Raw genomic sequence first — 18,475 nt, forward strand, 5'->3', positions numbered from 1 at the left:
GGCCCTCCTCACTGCCGGACGCGCACCGTGTCCGGCTCCCTGGCCTCGGAGCCAGAGCTGGCTGGCATTGTGAAGCAGCGCCTTCGGCACATCAGGAGGGCACAGGTGTCCACGCTGCGGTCAGTGTTCCGCGGGCGGCCAGAGGTGGAGGCTGCACTTGTGAGAGGGGGACGGAGCCGGGGTTATGGACGTGTGTGATGCTCTGAGTTAGTCTGAGTGCGGGTCAGGCCTAGCGGGGGCCCCCTGCTGGGCAGCAGCAGTGACAGAGCTGCATGTTAAGTGGCATCTGCGGAGCCGGATGGCCTCCCAGAAGGATGAGGCAGAGCTCTCAGCAAGCTGTCCGCGCTTCCTGACAGTGGGCTGGCCGTCCTGTGTCCGGTAGCCGCCCTGGGGACTGTTCAGGAGAGGGGCTTTCAGCACGTTCACGGCCGTGAAGGAAGGCCCAGGAGTTGCCAAATTGCAAATCCAGTGAAATTCTGTTTGCGTGCAGGGTGGGGAGCTCAGCATGTGAAGTGGGGATCGTTCTTGTCCTTGGACACTGAACAGAGACAGCTGGCCGCGGCCCAGTGGCTGCAGGGCGCTCTGCCGGCCCCTCCCTGCGTGAGGGGGAGACGCTCCCTGTCCTTCTGTGGGGTCCGTCCTCACTGCAGCCCTCCTCAGACCCTGTGGGCAGGGGGGCGGCCCCCCCCCCCAGCCTGAGCGCGGCTCTGAGCCCAGGGAGATGGGGCGTGGGCAGCGGGCTGTCCCCAGGGAGCCCGCCGAACTGGGCTAGCGCTGCCCCTGAACCTCGGTCAGTACAGCTCAGAAAGGGTTCTCACGGTTGAGGTCCAGGTGCTGGAGGAAATGGGGTGGTTGGGTTTTGTGAGGTCCGCGCTGTGTTTGTGACTCCGTTTAAACCTTATTGTTTTGGGTCCAAAATAACAAGCTGTCCCAAAATGAGTCACGGACTGTGCGGTTGACCGGGCAGCCTCGTCAGGACGGGAAACGGGAGAGGAGCTGGAGTGGGGAAGGCTTCCATCAGAGGAGTGCACCCCCCAGAAAGAAACGGTCGTCAGGCGGGCCTCCTGCCCCCTTGGGGGGTTGACAGCCCTCGGTCATGGGGTCCCTGCAAGCAAGAGCCTGGTGGTCTGTTGGGGAAGGCCCCACCAGCCAAGGCTTGGGGACGTCCCTGGAGGGAGGGTCAGGAATGGTGCAGCTAAACTTAGCTCCGGATAAGCTGCCTGCACAAGGAAGTGACCATGGGTTTGGAGGCTGGGGGTTGGGAAGTCTTAAAGGGACAGTGACAGGTTTTAAAAGATTGTTCTGCCGGTCCTTGTGGGGTGTGTGCTTGGATGGACTCTCACAGGCTGTGACGCAGCGTCCTCGGGTCTGGCCATTGTGTCACAGATGTGTCTTGGGAATAAAGAACAAACTGCCCGGAGTGAGGAAGGCCGGTGTGGACTCGGGTGATGGGCTCTCTTGGCTCGATGCTGCCCATTGTGTCTGGGGAGGGCCGTGGGGCTGACCGGGTTCGCTCAGTGTTCGCTGAGGAGCATGCTCTGGGCGCTGACGTGGCCTGTCCCTGGCGGCCTGTCACCGTGTGGGTTGACACGGGATGTGTACAAAATGGAATAACTACAATGTGGACCCACAGAGGGCAGCCCTACTTAGACAGAAGTCAGCCTGAAAGTTTTGGATAAAAGTGAGAGAAACCCTGGATAATTCACAATTCACTGTTTAGTCATCTCTCCTTGTTTCTAGTTGTTCCCAAGGCACCAACAGAGAAAAAGACAGAGACCCCACACACACATACACACACCCGCTGTCAGGAAGCCCACGGACCTGCGCACGCCTGTCCTCAGCCCCCCCCACCCCTGTCTCAGGCCTTTCCTCCCGACCTTGGCCCCTCCGCCAGCAAGGACCACTGTGTTCTGCTTGTGGAACACGGTGAAGACCGAGTCCTTGTGTCGTTGTCACGTGTCCAGGGTCACGTGAAGAAGCCTCCAGCCCAGCAGCTGGGTGGCAGGAGGGGTGGGAGAGAGCCAGGGGCCCCCAGTCGTGGGGCTCTGAGCAGAGTGGCGGGAAGATGCTCTCTCGTGAGAGCTGCACACTTTCCTGAAAAAGTACCCAACCGGAGGGACCGGCCCCAGGGTTGTCAGGTGGCGCCCCTCACTGGGCTTCTTCCTCACTCTGGCTCTATTTCAAAACTAAACTGTAGAAATATTTCTTACGGCCCGTGGAAAACCTGTGCGGTGTAGGCTACAGAGCCAGAGATGGCCACACCTACCCTGCGTGAGGACCATGGGCGTCGCCGACGGGCCCTGTGCGTCCCCTGGCTGGCTGTCCAGACTCCGCCGCCCCCCAGGCTGACCTGGGCGCATGGTTCCCTTCCGTTTGTGTTCTGCCCACCTGTGGTGCCGACACAGCACTGAGGAGCCGTGTCACCCTCTGTAAAGTGGGAGCACAGTGCTCCTGCCCTCGTGTCCGTGGGAGGGCTGACGGGGCTGACACGGGGCACGCAGAGACTCCGCGTGATCGCAGGGGTGTGCAGAGCTCACCCAGCGTGTCACCTTTGGGGCGCGGCGCTGGTTCCTCGTGTTCAGCCTGGCCCCACCCTCGGTGTGCTGTGGTCTGACAGCGCGGCCCTGTGTCCATCCGCTGAGCGCGCGGCCCTGTGTCCATCCGCTCAGTGCGCGTGCGGCTGCGCGGTGCCCGCTGCGGCAAGGATGCCGCTGGAGTCCTCGGGCAGAGGTTCTTCGCAGCGCCGAGACCGCGGGTGCCTTCCTCACGCATCCCCTCAGGGTGTGTGCTCAGGGCCCCAGGGGCCACAGGACCCTAGACAATGCCGTCCCTGATGTCTACATGTGTGCGCGTTCTTGTGTTTCCTAATTTCCCCCGTTTTCATGTCCACTATGGTGACTCGTGATCCTTTGGGACAGTGGTCAGCAAACTCATTAGTCAACAGAGCCAAATATCAACAGTACAATGATTGAAATTTCCTTTGAGAGCCAATTTTTTTTAATCTTAAATAACAGTTTTATTGTTTTTTGTCATGTATTTAATATTTTTTCATTAATGTTTTAAAACTCTTATAACGTATAGTTTGTTTACCTCTTTTATTTTTATTATTTAAGTATTAAGTGCATGAAATAATAAACTACTTTTCAGTATATCTTTTTTTTTTTATACTTCAAACAATCATTAGAGCAAAGTACCAGTTGTTAAATTATTTGAATCCCACAAATTGTTTAAACTGAAACTATACAGGTAGGTACATTCCTTATCGAGGTAGCGCCCGCACGTGGGATCTTGTGGGAGAGCCACGCTCCAGGGGCCACAGAGCCCCATGTGGCTCGCGGCAGAGGTTTGCTTTATTTGAATAAGTGAGTGAAAATGCCCGGGCTTTCCCTTCAGAGCTGAGACGACCAGCTGCGGGCCCGTCCTGCTGTCCTGAGCGAGGTGATGAACGCCCGGGCAAGAGGCCTTCCGGTCCCAGTGCTTCCCCTCCACGGTCGTCATGCAGCTATGACTGTGGGGGAGGGGGGAGTCGTGCCTTATTACTGCCCTTCTGACCTGGGGGGCTTTCTCGGTAGGCCCTGGGCAGCACCGAGTTCCCGGAGGAAATCCCGACTGGGGCTGGCATTCAGGTCAGCTTTGAACAATGCGTCAGTGCCCGCTGAGCGCACGGCCCCGTCGGAGCTGAGGACACCCGAGGGAAGCTGCAGTTTAATGGTTTGTGGGATTTTGCCTTAAGAAACGTCTGAGTTCTACTGCTGGGAACAAACAATCCCAGTGTCACAGGTCACACCCCCACACCGATCTGATGTCCTGCTCAGCGTCTGGGTGCCCACGGCTCTCTCCCGCTCTCCCGGGTCTCCAGGCTGAGGCCAGGGCACGGGCTCCTTTGCCAGCTCACCCGTCCCTGGTAGGATCTACTTGCAGTTGTTTGAGATCTCCTTTGCTTGATTGACGGACTGACTGACCATTGTCGGCCGGGGACCCCTCCCAGCCCCCAGGAGCTGCCCTCGGCCCCTCCCAGCCCCCAGGAGCTGCCCTCGGCCCCTCCTCTCACAGCCGGCTCCGCCTTCTTCCAGACCGGCAGGGCACACCTCCTCTGAAGGGCTCCCCTGGTAGATGGGCCTGTCCCTCTTGGCCAGGGGCTCCTCCCACGCTGGGGGGGGGGGAGGGGGAGGGTCCGGAGGCTGTTAATGGGCCACCTGGTTGAGTCATCCTAAAGTTCTGCAGAAGTCTGTTGTTTCAGTTTTTACACAGAGATCTGTGACCCGTTTTGAGCTCGTGTCTGCATGTGCCGTGGACAGGGTCTGTGTTATTTTCCTTTCCCGTACAGACCCCTGGTTTTTCCAGCACCATTTATGGAAAAGACTGCCCTCTCCCCGCCCTGGAGTTAACTCTGACAACCTTTTCGAAAAGCAGTGCGCCGTCTCTCTGCGCCTCTGTTCCTGAGCCCTCGTTCCGTCCCGTTGTTCACACGCCTTTTCTTCCACCAACACCTGGTTCTCTTTCGGCTCCCTGCATAGCAGGCCTTCAGATCAGGCTGTATCAAGTGTTTCTTTTATAGAAGTGTTTAATTGGGTCTATGTCATTTTTTTTTTTTTACAGGGACAGAGAGACAGAGTCAGAGAGAGGGATAGATAGGGACAGACAGACAGGAATGGAGAGATGAGAAGCATCAATCATCAGTTTTTCGTTGCGACACCTTAGTTGTTCATTGATTGCTTTCCCATATGTGCCTTGACCGGGGGCTTCAGCAGACCGAGTGACCCCTTGCTCGAGCCAGTGACCTTGGGTCCAAGCTGGTGAGCTTTTGCTCAAACCAGATGAGCCCGCGCTCAAGCTGGCGACCTCGGGGTCTCGAACCTGGGTCCTCTGCATCCCAGTCCAACACTCTATCCACTGCGCCACCGCCTGGTCAGGCTATGTCATTTTTTAAAATACGTTTTTAAAAAGGAGCTTGTCGGTTCCTACCAAAAAATATGCCTGCTGGGATTTTGATTGCGATTTCATTGACTCTGTAGACCAGTTTGGGGAGATTGACCTCTTAACAATACTGAGTCTTTCAAAATTCAGAAATATAGCATATCTCTTCAGTTATTTAGGTTTTGAATTGTTTGTACTAGTGCTCTAGTTTCCACTGAAGAGATTTTCTACTTAAAAAAAAAATGCTGCATTTCTTAGCTAGTGCAAGAAGGCAAGAAAAAATAATAAGGAAATATAAGACATACAGATTAAAGTAGTTCCTATTGTCAGATGACAGAACATACCACGGAATCCACCAAAAAAAAGTCATAAAGTCAGTTCAGCAAAGTGACAGGATATAAGCAAGATTAATGTAAAAAAAAAATCTATTTTATTTTTATATACTAGCAATGAACACAAAGAAATTTGAAATGCAAAACCATCTACAATTGTTCCTCAAAAAGGGGAAACACGGGTATATATTTAGCAAACTCTGTTTGGAGTTGTGTGCTTAAAAACCACACGACAGGCCTGACCTGTGGTGGCGCAGTGGATAAAGCGTTGACCTGGAAATGCTGAGGTCGCCGGTTCGAAACCCTGGGCTTGCCTGGTCAAGGCACATATGGGAGTTGATGCTTCCAGCTCCTCCCCCCCTTCTGTCTCTCCTCTGTCTCTCCCTCTCCTCTCTAAAATGAATAAAAAATAAAAAAAAGAAAGAAAGTATCAAAAACCACACGACACTCGTCACTCATTAAAGACATCAGAGTAGATCTAAACACAGCAGAGACATCCCATGTTCATGGAGCAGGAGACCCAACGTAGTCAAGATGTCCGTCCACTAAATTTATGTACAGGGCTAACACGACCCCTATTAAAATCCCAGCAGGATCTTTCGTGGATAGAAGTAGAATTATTGTAAAATGTTTCTATAGAAGGGGCGCTAGCATTGCCAAAGCAGCTTTTTTGTTTGTTTTCTGTATTTTTCTGAAGCCGGAAACGGGGAGAGACAGTCAGACAGACTCCCGCATGCGCCCGACCGGGATCCACCCGGCACGCCCACCAGGGGGTGACGCTCTGCCCACCAGGGGGCGATGCTCTGCCCCTCTGGGGCGTCGCTCTGTTGCGACCAGAGCCACTCTAGCGCCTGGGGCAGAGGCCAAGGAGCCATTCTCAGCGCCCGGGCCATCTTTGCTCCAATGGAGCCTTGGCTGGGGGAGGGGAAGAGAGAGACAGAGAGGAAGGAGAGGGGGAGGGGTGGAGAAGCAGATGGGCGCTTCTCCTGTGTGCCCTGGCCGGGAATCGAACCCGGGACTTCTGCACGCCAGGCCGACGCTCTACCACTGAGCCAACCGGCCAGGGCCGCCAAAGCAGTTTTGAAAATGAAGAATAAAGTGGGAGGACTCGCTCTGCCTCACTTCAAGACTTCTTCTTCAGCCACCGGTAGCAGCAAAGAGGCCCACCAGTAGCTCCACACAAGGACACCCGAGTGATTTTTGACCAAACTGCAAGAGCAGTTCCGGGGAGGAAGGACAGCCTTTCAACAGCTGGAGCCGGAGCCGCCGGACGTCCAGAGGAGAGAAAAGAAGAACCTTGACCCGGATCTCACACTCTGAACAAAATTAACTCGGGTTGGATCAGAGATTTAAATGTAAGACGGTGAGAAGATAACACTGTGCCAAGTCTTTGGCACCTAACGCGGGTGGAGAGTGCTCAGAGAGGACACCGGAAGTCCTAGCCGTAGAAGAAGAGTGTCATCGTCAATTTTGGTATCATCAAAATTCAGAGCTTTTGCTCCACAAAAGACCCTCTGACCCTGAGCCACAGAAAGTGCTTACCAGCCACCTCTCTAATGAAGGACTTATCCAGACGAGGCAAAGAACTCTGGACACTCAACGGTCATGATCATCCAGTAGACAGTGGGCAGAGGACAGGAAGAGATTTCAGCTGAGAGGACAGACAGGTGGCACATCCCTCTCCATGGAGGGAACACAAAGCCACACTGAGATACTTATGAGAGCAGATCGAATGGAAGTCCCAAAGGCTGGTTGCCAGGCAGGGAAGCTAGACCTCAGATGTTTGCCGGTGGGCCCGTAAAACGGTACAGCCCATCTGGAAAACCGAGAGTTTCTTTTCAAAATTAAACAGTAATAACTTCCTACACAGCCCAGCAGTTAATGCTCCTGACCATTTTTCCGGAGAAGTGAAAACCACGTCCACACGAAACATGGACATCGATGTCTCTAGATGGGTCAGCAGCTAAATGAAGGGTGGATCATCCTCACTGTGGTATGGTATACCACCCAGCAATAAAAAGGAATAGACTACCGGAACACAGCAGCGGTCGGACCTCAGGGCTCTGCTGAGTGGAAAAAGGTCACTTGCTGTATTATTGTTGCATTTAAAGTGCCACCTAGAAAAGTCAGGTCCAGCCCTGGCCGGTTGGCTCAGCAGTAGAGCGTCGGCCTGGCATGTGGGGGACCCGGGTTCGATTCCCGGCCAGGGCACATAGGAGAAGCGCCCATTTGCTTCTCCACCCCCCCCCCTCCTTCCTCTCTGTCTCTCTCTTCCCCTCCCGCAGCCGGGGCTCCATTGGAGCAGAGATGGCCCAGGCGCTGGGGATGGCTCCTTGGCCTCTGCCCCAGGCGCTGGAGTGGCTCTGGTCGCGGCGGAGCGACCCCCTGGAGGGGCAGAGCGTCGCCCCCTGGTGGGCAGAGCGTTGCCCCTGGTGGGCGTGCCGGGTGGATCCCGGACGGGCGCATGCGGGAGTCTGTCTGTCTCTCCCCGTTTCCAGCTTCAGAAAAATTAAAAATAAAAAAAAATAAAAAAAAAAAGTCAGGTCCATGACTAGGAGCTGGAGAGACAGAGTCAGGTTGCTGGTGGCCAGGGCTGAGGGGCGGGAGAGGAAGGGGTGGGTGTCACTATAAAGCAGTAGCTGGGAGGACATCTTGGCGGTGGTGATCACTTCTGTCTCGGTAGCGAGGCAGTGGGTGTTCCCCGAACCCACAGACGTGATAAAGCGCCTAGAACTGTGTGCACACATCGTACCAGTGTGGGGTCCTGCTTTTGATGGACGTTGTCACCATGTAAGATGAAGTGTTGGGGTGAATGGGGGTCACAGGTCCACTGACCTCTCTCTCTCTCTCCTGTCTTTGCAACTTCCTGTGCATCTAGAATCATTTCAAAAGACAAAATGTGTAGCTAAAGAAAAACAAATTTTTTTACCCCTAAATATTTTATTTCTTAGTGCGAAGCGGAATAAGTCTTTTCAGATTTTTATCTTCCAATTGTTTCCTTTTTTTTTTTTTTTTTTTTCCTGAAGCTGGAAACGGGGAGAGACAGTCAGACAGACTCCTGCATGCGCCGCACCAGGATCCACCCGGCACGCCCACCAGGGGCAACGCTCTGCCCACCAGGGGGCGATGCTCTGCCCCTCCGGGGTGTCGCTCTGCCGCAACCAGAGCCACTCTAGCACCTGGGGCAGAGGCCAAGAAGCCATCCCCAGCGCCCGGGCCAACTTTGCTCCAATGGAGCCTCGGCTGCGGGAGGGGAAGAGACAGAGAGGAAGGAGGGAGGGGGGTGGAGAAGCAGATGGGCGCTTCTCCTGTGTGCCCTGGCCGGGAATCGAACCCGGGACTTCTGCACGCCAGGCCGATGCTCTACCACTGAGCCACCGGTCAGGGCCCGATTGTTTCCTTCTAGTATACAAAAATAAACTTATTTTTTGTATATGGACCTTGTATCTTGTGAATTTGCTACGCCCCTTGTTGGCTCTGTTGTTAGCTTTCTTAGATTCCTTGGGATTTCATGTGCAATCGGTGATGTGATCTGCAAAGTCAGTCTCATTTCTTGCTTTTCAATTCTTACGCCTTTTCTGTGTTTGCCTGCTTATGTTTTTGCTGTATTGTGCTGGCCAGGCTCTCGAACGGTGTTGACCGAAAGTGGTAAGAGTGGGCATCTGACCTTGTGCCCAGTCTAAGGGTGAACGTAGTCAGTAGTTCATCGCTAATCATAGTGGTAGCTGCGGGTTTTTCATAGATGCCCTTGATCAGATTGAGAAAGTCCGTTTTCTATAGTTTGATGAGCTTTTAACCATGAGCGGATGTTGACCTTGATCGAATGCTTTTTCTGGAGCTATTAAAATGTTCACGGGGGTTTTTTTTTTTCCTCCTCATTTGGTTTAAATGGTTTTTCATTTTCTACGTCTTGGAGGCATTATCCTTTTACATCTATTGTTGGGTTTGACTTGTACGAGAAAACACACTCCTGTGTCTCCTGTACCCTCACACAGGACACTCCTGTGACCCGAAGTGTGGGGTCCACCCCACACCCAGCGGTTCTCAAGTTCTCCAGACTACAGCTGGGGGTCCTGCAACTTAACTCACTTCTGACACTGTCCGTCTGGAGACGGCATCAGGTCCATGGGTTCAAGGCTCAGTCCCACAAGATGCCACACACTCATTCACACACAATCACACACTCACACTCTCACACACACACACTCACACTAACACACACAGTCACTCACACACACACACACACACTCTCACAGTCACACACACACTCACACTCACTAACACACACAGTCACTCACACAGACACACACACACTCACACACAGACACACTCACACAGTCACTCACACACACTCACACACACACAGTCACTCACACAGACACACATACTCTCACACACACACTCACACACACTCACAGTCACTCACTCACACACAGTCACTCACACACTCACAGTCACTCACACACACTCACACAGACACCAGGCACAAGTCAGGCTGCTGCCTGTGCTGCTGGGTCCCAGCGTTCCCTCTTGGTCCCTGGGAGTCCACCTCTCTGCTCAGGGCACCCGTCTGTCTCGCACGCTGTCCACGCTTTCCATCAGAGCGCCTTTCCCGTGTCAGCCGTGCTGTGAACCTCTAATCTGTTCACACCTCTGCCACGTCTGAGGCTCGCTTTGTCTCTTCACACTGTGGCTTCTTTGCCTTTCAGCGTGTCTGTGCTTTTCTGTTGAAAGCTGGACTTAACGTATCGGTTGCTGCCCCCCCCCTTTGTTCCTGACGGGCCCGTCTGTGTTGTGTGTGCCCGTCTCTAGTGGGGGTGGGGAGAAGGCACAGTTTGCCCTCTAAGGTCGGTTCTCCGGTGAGTCTAAGAAGAACGGCTGCCAAGGCTCCATTGGAGCAAAGATGGCCCGGGCGCTGGGGATGGCTCTGTGGCCTCTGCCTCAGGCGCTAGAGTGGCTCTGGTCGCAACATGGCGACCCCAGGATGGGCAGAGCATCGCCCCCTGGTGGGCAGAGCGTCGCCCCTGGTGGGCGTGCCGGGTGGATCCCGGTCGGGCGCATGCGGGAGTCTGTCTGACTGTCTCTCCCTGTTTCCAGCTTCAGAAAAATGAAAAAAAAAAAAGAAAAAAAAAAAAAAAAAAAAAAAAAAAAGAACGGCTGCTGTTCCGTGCACTCGGCCTCTTCCCTGTTGTGAGAACAAGAGCTCTTGATGTGTCAGACCAGGAAAGCGTGATTTCTTCTCTGGCCCACGGATTATTTGGAAGTGTGTCTGTAACATCCTGAGGGTGGTTTTCTCCAGGTTTATTGTGTTTGGCATTTGTGGAGCTTCTTGAAATTTGTAAACTTGTCTTTTATTGGGAAAACTAGGTTTGTTTGTTTGTTTCTTAAGCATTCTTTCTGTCTGATTCTCCCTATTCTCTGCTGTTGGGTTCCAATGAAGGTATAATAGACCTTTTGAAAAGTTGCCCCACAGACCCCAGAGTTGTTGTTTTCTTGTGTTAATCTTCCGTCATCGCTAGTATTCTAATGTCAGAGGCCCCTGCTTTTCTGTGCTGTCTGCAGTCTGTTATTCATTCCATTCAGTAAATTCTTCACTTTAGATACTGTACATTTTAGTTCTAAAATTTCTGGTTCTCAGATTATTTTTTGAACGTCTTTATCCCTTAGAAGCATATTACTACCTAATGGAGCATAACCCTCGCTGCTTTCAAGTCTTCATCTAGTAAGTCCAGTATCCGGGTTGTCTGAGCTGGTGTCTGCGGACTGCTTTTCCCCTTGAGGATAAGGGCCGTTTTCCTGGCTCTCCGTGTGGCAAGGAGTCTGGGATTGTATCCTGGACATTTCAGGGACTGCAGATCCCGTTACGTTCACCGACTAACGCGATGTGTGTGCTTGAGCAGCCAGCTGGCTCGGTGAGACTGTCATGGTGGAGGCACTGGGGGTGACTCGGGTCTCCGTGCAGACTGCTGCCAGTGTGCCCCCGCAGCACGGTCGAGGGTCAGGCCATCTCGATTCCCGTAAGCCCCGAAGGGCTGAGTGAGAGGCCACCAGGGGTAGGAGCAAATTTCAGGAAGGAGGAGTCAGACCGGGCTGCTCTGTGCCTCACCAGCTGTTTCCTGTCCGGTGAGGGAGGAGGCGGGATGTGCAGACAAAGCAACAATACTGGCGGCAGCCGGCAGGATGGGAGGGAGGCACTGCCTCCCCACTGCTGGATCACCGATTCCCCCACTTCCCAGAGCCGCGTGGAGGGCCCGAGGCTTTGCGGGAGACCGAGGCGTTTTCCCGGAGTGGTGGGAGCCTTCCCACGGCGGCCACTCACCTCTCCAGAGCAGACGGGGGTCGGACCACTCACAGCGTCTTAACGTCAAAGAGGAAAATGTGTTTGCTCGCCGTCCTCTGTGCCCGAACAGGGAGAAATGTGTGTTTCTGTCCTCTTAAACCACAGATCATCCAAAAAGCCTCCCTTTACAGTGGGAGGGCTGGCTCTTCACTGAAGTGTCCCGCTCGGGACACGTGGGCTGAGAGGTCAGCTGGCGCTCCACCTTTCGGCTCCTCCTCTTCCTGTGAGGTCAGGCTCAGGCTGTCGCCGGGGACATCCCCCACTCACCTCGTCCCCCTCGAAGTCCAGAATGGCAGCCTGTGCGTGGCCACACCACTCTGCTTTCTGAGACACGGCGCCGGGGGACTTTCCCCGGGAGCCCCCCCACAGAGCCGCAGTGGGGGGCACAGACCCAGGACGTCCTCACTGGCGGGCCCTTCCTCAGGGTCAGGGGCAGTGACGTCGCAGAGCTCTGCGTCCCTTGTGCGGCAGTGCCATGATTTCTCAGCGTCCACTTGTACGGGAGCCGTCTCTGTGCTCTGCTTGACCTCATCAAGGCGACGCTCCGATGTCCCCTAGACGCTCCCTGCCCCCTGCGAGTGCCGCTGCTTTCGGGGGCTTGGCGGCTCCCAAAACAGGGCCTGGGTGATTGAGGGCGACAGGGACAGACAGTCGGAGTTCAGTCCAGAGGACATCTGGGCTGAAGGAAGACGCGTCATCCCACCAGGGAGGTCCAGACAGAAGACTGCGGGTCCGCTCGTGCCGACGTGAAGTCCGGCTGGAGTGCGTTCCGGAGGCTGGAGCAGGTGGTCACCTGCCTCTTCTTCTAGGACAGTGGTTCTCAACCTTTCTAATGCCGTGACCCCGCAATACAGCTCCTCATGTTGCGGTGACCCCAAACCAAAAAATAATTTTGGTGGCTACTTCATAACTATAATTTTGCTACAGTTATGATTCGGAATGTAAATACCTGATATGCATTATGTATTTTCCGATGGCTTTAGGCGACCCCCCTGGGGTCGCAACCCACAGGTTGAGAACCGCTGTCCTAAGGGCTCCGTCTCTAAGGACAGCGTCTGGAGATCAGTGGGTCCCCTCTGGCAGAAGAACTTTCACAGGAACGGGGTCTGTGATTCCTGCTCTGGAGCACCCTCAGAGGAGCGTTAGCCTGCTTCCGGGGCCAGCCCCCCACCCCCGGCTCAACAGGGCAGTCTGGAAACCAGTCCGAGTTTGCATCTTGGGGTTGGGGCTAGAGAAACTGCAGTTTTCAACCTAAACAAACAAACAAAAAAGTGTCACTAACTTTAAAAAAGTCTCTGTTCACCCTTAGCCTTTTCACTTTGCCTTCCCGCTCTCTCAGAGGCGGGATCACACCGGCACCTCCGTGAGCGTGTGTGTCCACCAGGTCAGCTCCGCGGTGAAGAAGACTGAGCTGTGTGTGTTCTTCCTTCCTGACAGGGCGAGTCCGTGAAGTACTTCCTGGACAACCTGGACCGGATCGGCCAGCTGGTGAGTACAGCCCAGCCCGCCCTGGGGACCTGCCGTCAGATCAGGACACGCTGGTGTGGAAACCGGAGCCACTCAGGGGAGGCCTGCTTCGCTGTGGTGCTCGGGAGCCTCCCTGAGCCCGGTGACCTTGAGCAGTGCTGAGGGGTCGCGCCCCTGCCTGGGGAGGGGGGCGGGGATGTCCTCGCTGCAGTGGGGGGCATTCCCACACTCTTGTCTGCAGACCGCCCCACCGCTAAATGATGTGTGAGGTCGCGTTTCTGTCAGAGCCCCTTTGCCCGGACCCCCCTAAAGGAGACGGGCGTTGTCACTTTGCCTGCAAACGCAGACACAGGCAGAGTGTAAGGAAGTCCTGTTGCGTCAGCCCCACCCCCCCCGCCCCCAGGAATATACCAGTCACTGGTATATTATTTCATCAGTAGCTCTGTAGAGTGTATCTCTGAAAGGTGGAGCCCCCAAAATTGAAAACCGCAGTACCATCATCACTCCCAGAGAACTGCAGGAACTTCTTAGTACCAGCCCCATCCAGTCAGCTGGGGGCTCCCCGGCCGTCTCACTGATGTGTCGTGGGGACGCTGCTTTTCTCAGGGAGGGCGAGTCGGTCCCTCATCCAGTTCGTGTGTGGCCATCAGTCCAGGTCACTTACATTTCTTTTTTTCTCTTTCTCGTGTTGAAATAGCTGGGTTGGGCCCTGGCCGGTTGGCTCAGTGGTAGAGCATCGGCCTGGCGTGCAGAAGTCCCAGGTTCGATTTCTGGCCAGGGCACAAAGGAGAGGCGCCCATCTGCTTCTCCACCCCTCCCCCTCTCCTTCCTCTCTGTCTCTCTCTTCCCCTCCCGCAGCCGAGGCTCCATTGGAGCAAAGATGGCCCGGGCGCTGGAGATGGCTCCTTGGCCTCTGCCCCAGGCGCTAGAGTGGCTCTGGTCGTGACAGAGCGACGCCCCCCCCCCCCCCGGAGGGGCAGAGCGTCGCCCCCTGGTGGGCGTGCCGGGTGGATCCTGGTGGGGCGCATGCAGGAGTCTGTCTGTCTATCCCTGTTTCCAGCTTCAGAAAAATACAAAAAAAAAAAAAAAAAAGAAATAGCTGGGTTGTTTGTCCTGTTGAATTCTCCTGTCCATCCGCAGTGTGATTGGAGTCTTCTCTGGCCCCTGTCTGCCCTGCGAATTGGTGGCCGGTCCTGGGTGGCAGTGTCCCCGTTTGGTCGGGGGGGGGGGGGGGGGCGCTGCAGCCTGAGCGTCACGTGTGGTGGTGCTGTGGGTCCAGAGCGGTGCGCACTGGGGGGCTTTGAGACCTCCCGCACCTGCCCCCGAGGTGCTACAGACCTGAAGCGCTTCTCAGGAATCACGTGAACTGCAGGGCAGACCTGAGGTACATTAGTGTGTAGTAAGGGAGGCCTCTGCTCGGGGAGCTAGAAACTTGGCGAGTAGCTGTGGTGCAGAAACAGAAGACGATGGTCTGTCTCCAATGGCGAGGACGGGACGCGGTGTTTCCGTCTCCTATGGCGAGGACGGGACGCGGTGTTTCCGTCTCCTATGGCGAGGACGGGACGCGGTGTTTCTGTCACCAATGGCGAGGACGGGACGCGGTGTTTCCGTCACCAATGGCGAGGACGGGACGCGGTGTTTCCGTCACCAATGGCGAGGACGGGAGGCAGTGTTTCCGTGGAGACCGCGCACCACCGCCCGCATGCACTCCGAAACGCGCTCTCCAGCTTCCTCCGCGCTGTTTCCTGGCACGTTTCTAATTGTACAGCTCAGAGCTGCTGTTGGTACTTGGTTCTTCTCTCAGAGTGCGCGTGACTCTTGCCTCCTGCCCCGTCCTCGATCCTCGAGTTCTCGGGTCCTCACCGACCTCCTCTCCTAAATTTCTCCTCCCCTGTGTTTACAGAACTACGTTCCTAGTAAGCAAGACATTCTGCTGGCGAGGAAGGCCACCAAGGGCATTGTGGAACATGACTTTGTTATTAAGAAAATCCCTTTTAAGATGGTGGACGTGGGCGGCCAGCGGTCTCAGCGCCAGAAGTGGTTCCAGTGCTTTGACGGGATCACGTCGATCCTGTTCATGGTGTCCTCCAGCGAGTACGACCAGGTGCTCATGGAGGACAGGCGCACCAACCGGCTGGTGGAGTCCATGAACATCTTCGAGACCATCGTCAACAACAAGCTCTTCTTCAACGTGTCCATCATCCTGTTCCTCAACAAGATGGACCTGCTGGTGGAGAAGGTCAAGAGCGTGAGCATCCGGAAGCACTTCCCCGACTTCCAGGGCGACCCGCACCGGCTGGAGGACGTGCAGCGCTTCCTGGTGCAGTGCTTCGACCGCCGGCGCCGGAACCGCAGCAAGCCACTCTTCCACCACTTCACCACAGCCATCGACACGGAGAACATCCGCTTCGTGTTCCACGCGGTCAAGGACACGATCCTGCAGGAGAACCTGAAGGACATCATGCTGCAGTGAGGGCGCCGCCCACCCGCGCGCGCGCTGCCCAGGGGCCCCAAGCGGATCCATGCGCACGCGGCTAAGCGCACAGCCAGCACCCTCCGCGCGCGCGGGGGTGCGGCGGCCAGCCACCCACTGCCCAGGCCGAGGACACGGCCTTCGATGAGCTACTGAATCCTGGGGATGGCACACTACTGAGATCCGGCGAGCGCTCTGGGTCGTTCCGCTCACGAGCAGCACGGCTTTCCTTACGGAGACCTCGTTCCCTCTGACGGCGCGCCCAGGAGTGCGTGCGCGCCCTCTCCAAGGACAGGACAGCTGGCCTTGCACACGCTTTCTCGCCAACTCGCAGGTCTTCCCTGAGACAGACTAACCCCAAAGCCCTGCCTAACGGTAGCTAGTAGGAGACCGAGTGATGCTGACGCTGCTAAACACGGTCCCGCCCCGCCCCGCCCCACCGGGAATCTCGGTGCCACCTCCCAAAGTGAATGAGTTGCCTTTTAAAACTCCCGCACCAGCTTCCTGAGAGCCCCCGGTGAGGCCGATAGACGAAGCCCAGGCCGCGGCCCCTGAGGGTGGGCCGGGGACTCCCGGGCGCCACGGGTGCGGCCTTGCCTTAATGCGCTACGGTGTGCTCTTCCCACTGGCACCTTCTCGGGCCCTGTGGACAGGGCATGTCCCTCTCCCCCGACGCCCACGGGTGCTGATTACTCCGACCCGCCCTGCCCTCCCCCACCCACTGGCAGAGTCCAACCAGCTGGCCTTGCAGGTGACTTTTCCATCGTGCAGGTCACCTCCTGACCCTGCAGGTGCCCGCGCTGAAGCAGTCAGAGCTTCCTGTCCTCCCAGGCTCCTGGAGCCACGGGGTCAGCAGCACAGCTGGTGAGTGCACAGCTGCTCGCTGACCCTGACCTTCGGGGAGCCCTCCGTCCTGCGCACACCTGAGGGTCTGCACACTGCCGCCACCCCAGTGCCTTGGACAGCTGGCCCGTTCTCGGCCCTTCTTTCCACCCAGGGGCCTGTCCCCGGCTCCAGCCTGTGATGTCCACATAGCACGTGCCCGCTGTCCCCCGGAGCGCTCAGCTGGGGGGCGTGGACAGGGCTGCTCTGTAGCACCCGGTTCTCCCGGCCCCTGACCTGCCAGGTGCCACACTGTAAAAGTGCACCTCGTTCCCCGGTCCCCACCGTGTGTGACTCCGCTGCCTGCCGTCTGCCCGGTGGTCAGCACTCTCCCTAGCGTTCTGAGAAAAAGGAAAGGCTTCCTCCATAGCGGGCCCCAGAGTGTCACTGTGGTTTCATCCCACACCCAAGGGCCCTGTCCCAGGGCCACACGGGCCCCTCCTGTGCCTCTTGGCACCTCTCTTGGCTCCGTGTCAGCAGGCCAGAGAAACTTGAATCCTGTGACCGGCGGGAAGTCACCTGTTATCCCCGAGGTTTTGAGGAGGAGACGACATGACATCTCTCCCACTGGTGCTCGAGGCTGTGTGGCGTGTTCGCTGGGGTTTGGCTCCTTTTTCTTTTTCTTTTTCTTTTTTTTTGGCTGGGAAGAAGTTGCTGTTTTTGTAGTGCTTCCTGTGGCTGTTCATAGGCTGAGGGGCTGGGATCCAGGAGTCGCGGTGACAGCGAGGCTCAGAGGGCGGGGACGTAGGCAGCCCGGGCGGGGTGGCTCTGGGTCTGGGTCTGGGTCTGGGTCTGGGTCGAGCTGCCTTCGGTGGCAGTGGGGGCTCCCCGGCGGGTCTCCCAGGCCGGGTGTGAGGGCTCGGGCTGCTCCTCGCTGACTGGGAAGCGTGGTTCAGGCTAGGTGCCACCGTCGCGGGCGGCACACCTGCTGGTGGCCCCGAGTGCCTTTGCCGCCAGTCCGTCGGGCACGCGTGCCTGCCCGCTCGCTCCCGTGTAAGCAGGAGGGCCCGGGACGGCGCCAAGCTGACCGAACGCAGGCTGGGCTGGCCTGAAGCCGGGACCGGGCCGGCTCCGCCCCCCACCCCGCGGGCTCCTCGCTGAGCCTGGGCCTCCCTCTGAATTCCGGGGCTCGCCGTACAACCGGAGAAGAAGATGACCGTCTGCAAGGCTAAACTAAAACCATTTACAACTTTTCTACACATAGACTGTAGTCGTTTTTGTCTCTAAAACTTTCAGCTTTTGTAATTTTTTACCTTAATTTCACTGTTATCCTTGATTATTGTCTTTTTTTTTTTTTTTTTTATTGAGATGGTGGAGAAGCAGGAGATAGTTGTGCCTCATCCTATTATTGCAAAAATGTAACAATAAACTTCCTCAAAATAAGATGCTTTTTCTCATGGCCTTACTATTTACATATAAGGGTTTTTGCTGAAATACTTTTTAACTGTTCTGTTTGTAAAGAAATTGTTTCCAAGGTGCAAGTTATAGTTTTCTGATTTGTAGAGATCTATAGCATTCTTATTCTTGTAAGCTTTTTTTTTTTTTTACTTCTCAGATTAAAAAAAAAAAAAAAAAAAGGTCGGGTAATTTTAACTCCAAGATCAGAAATTAATCTTGAAACGGGATTATTAGTTATGACTGATGGACACGGGGGGGTCCCAGGAACAGACACTAGGAAGCTGGTGGGGAAGACAAGGTCCATCCCCACGGGAGTGTCCGTGTGTCTGCTCGTGGCCGGCCCTCTGCCCACCGGTGAGCACCGCTCCGAATGTCCGGTGTACGCGATACGACCACCTTCGTTCTCTGCGTGTCCATTAAAGTAAATCCTTAGTTTTTCTTTGCTTCATAGAAAATACCATTCAGCATCCAAAAAAGCAACACTATGTCAGAATTTGAGACCCAAAAATTCAGAGCAAGTAATGCTACACCCCTAATTTTACTCGGAGGTTCGTTACCTGATCATCACGGCGTTTCTTTCCACAAACACGATATTAAACAACACAGGGCAGGCCCTGGCCGGTTGGTTCAGTGGTAGAGCGTCGGCCTGGCGTGCGGAAGTCCCGG

At 55.6% G+C, this 18,475-nt stretch overlaps 1 protein-coding gene across 2 annotated transcripts in view; it reads left to right on the forward strand.

Moving 5' to 3' along the window:
• The window catches only part of GNA12 (G protein subunit alpha 12), an 84,926-nt gene extending 67,132 nt beyond the window's left edge, over positions 1–17,794 (forward strand). The window contains exons 3-5 of one of the 2 annotated variants that reach the window (XR_010746303.1): positions 13,027–13,077; positions 14,960–16,280; positions 16,321–17,794. Coding sequence is in view for 1 of the 2 variants with exons in the window: in XM_066344288.1 (XP_066200385.1) it covers positions 13,027–13,077; positions 14,960–15,529 (621 nt within the window). In the remaining variant the exon portion in view is untranslated. Of the gene's footprint in view, positions 1–13,026; positions 13,078–14,959 lie in introns of both variants that reach the window. The other variant, XM_066344288.1, reaches the window with a different exon arrangement.
• Positions 17,795–18,475: the final 681 nt, after the last annotated feature.

This window comes from Saccopteryx leptura, chromosome 6 (genome assembly GCF_036850995.1).
Source record: "Saccopteryx leptura isolate mSacLep1 chromosome 6, mSacLep1_pri_phased_curated, whole genome shotgun sequence".
NCBI lineage: Eukaryota > Metazoa > Chordata > Mammalia > Chiroptera > Emballonuridae > Saccopteryx > Saccopteryx leptura.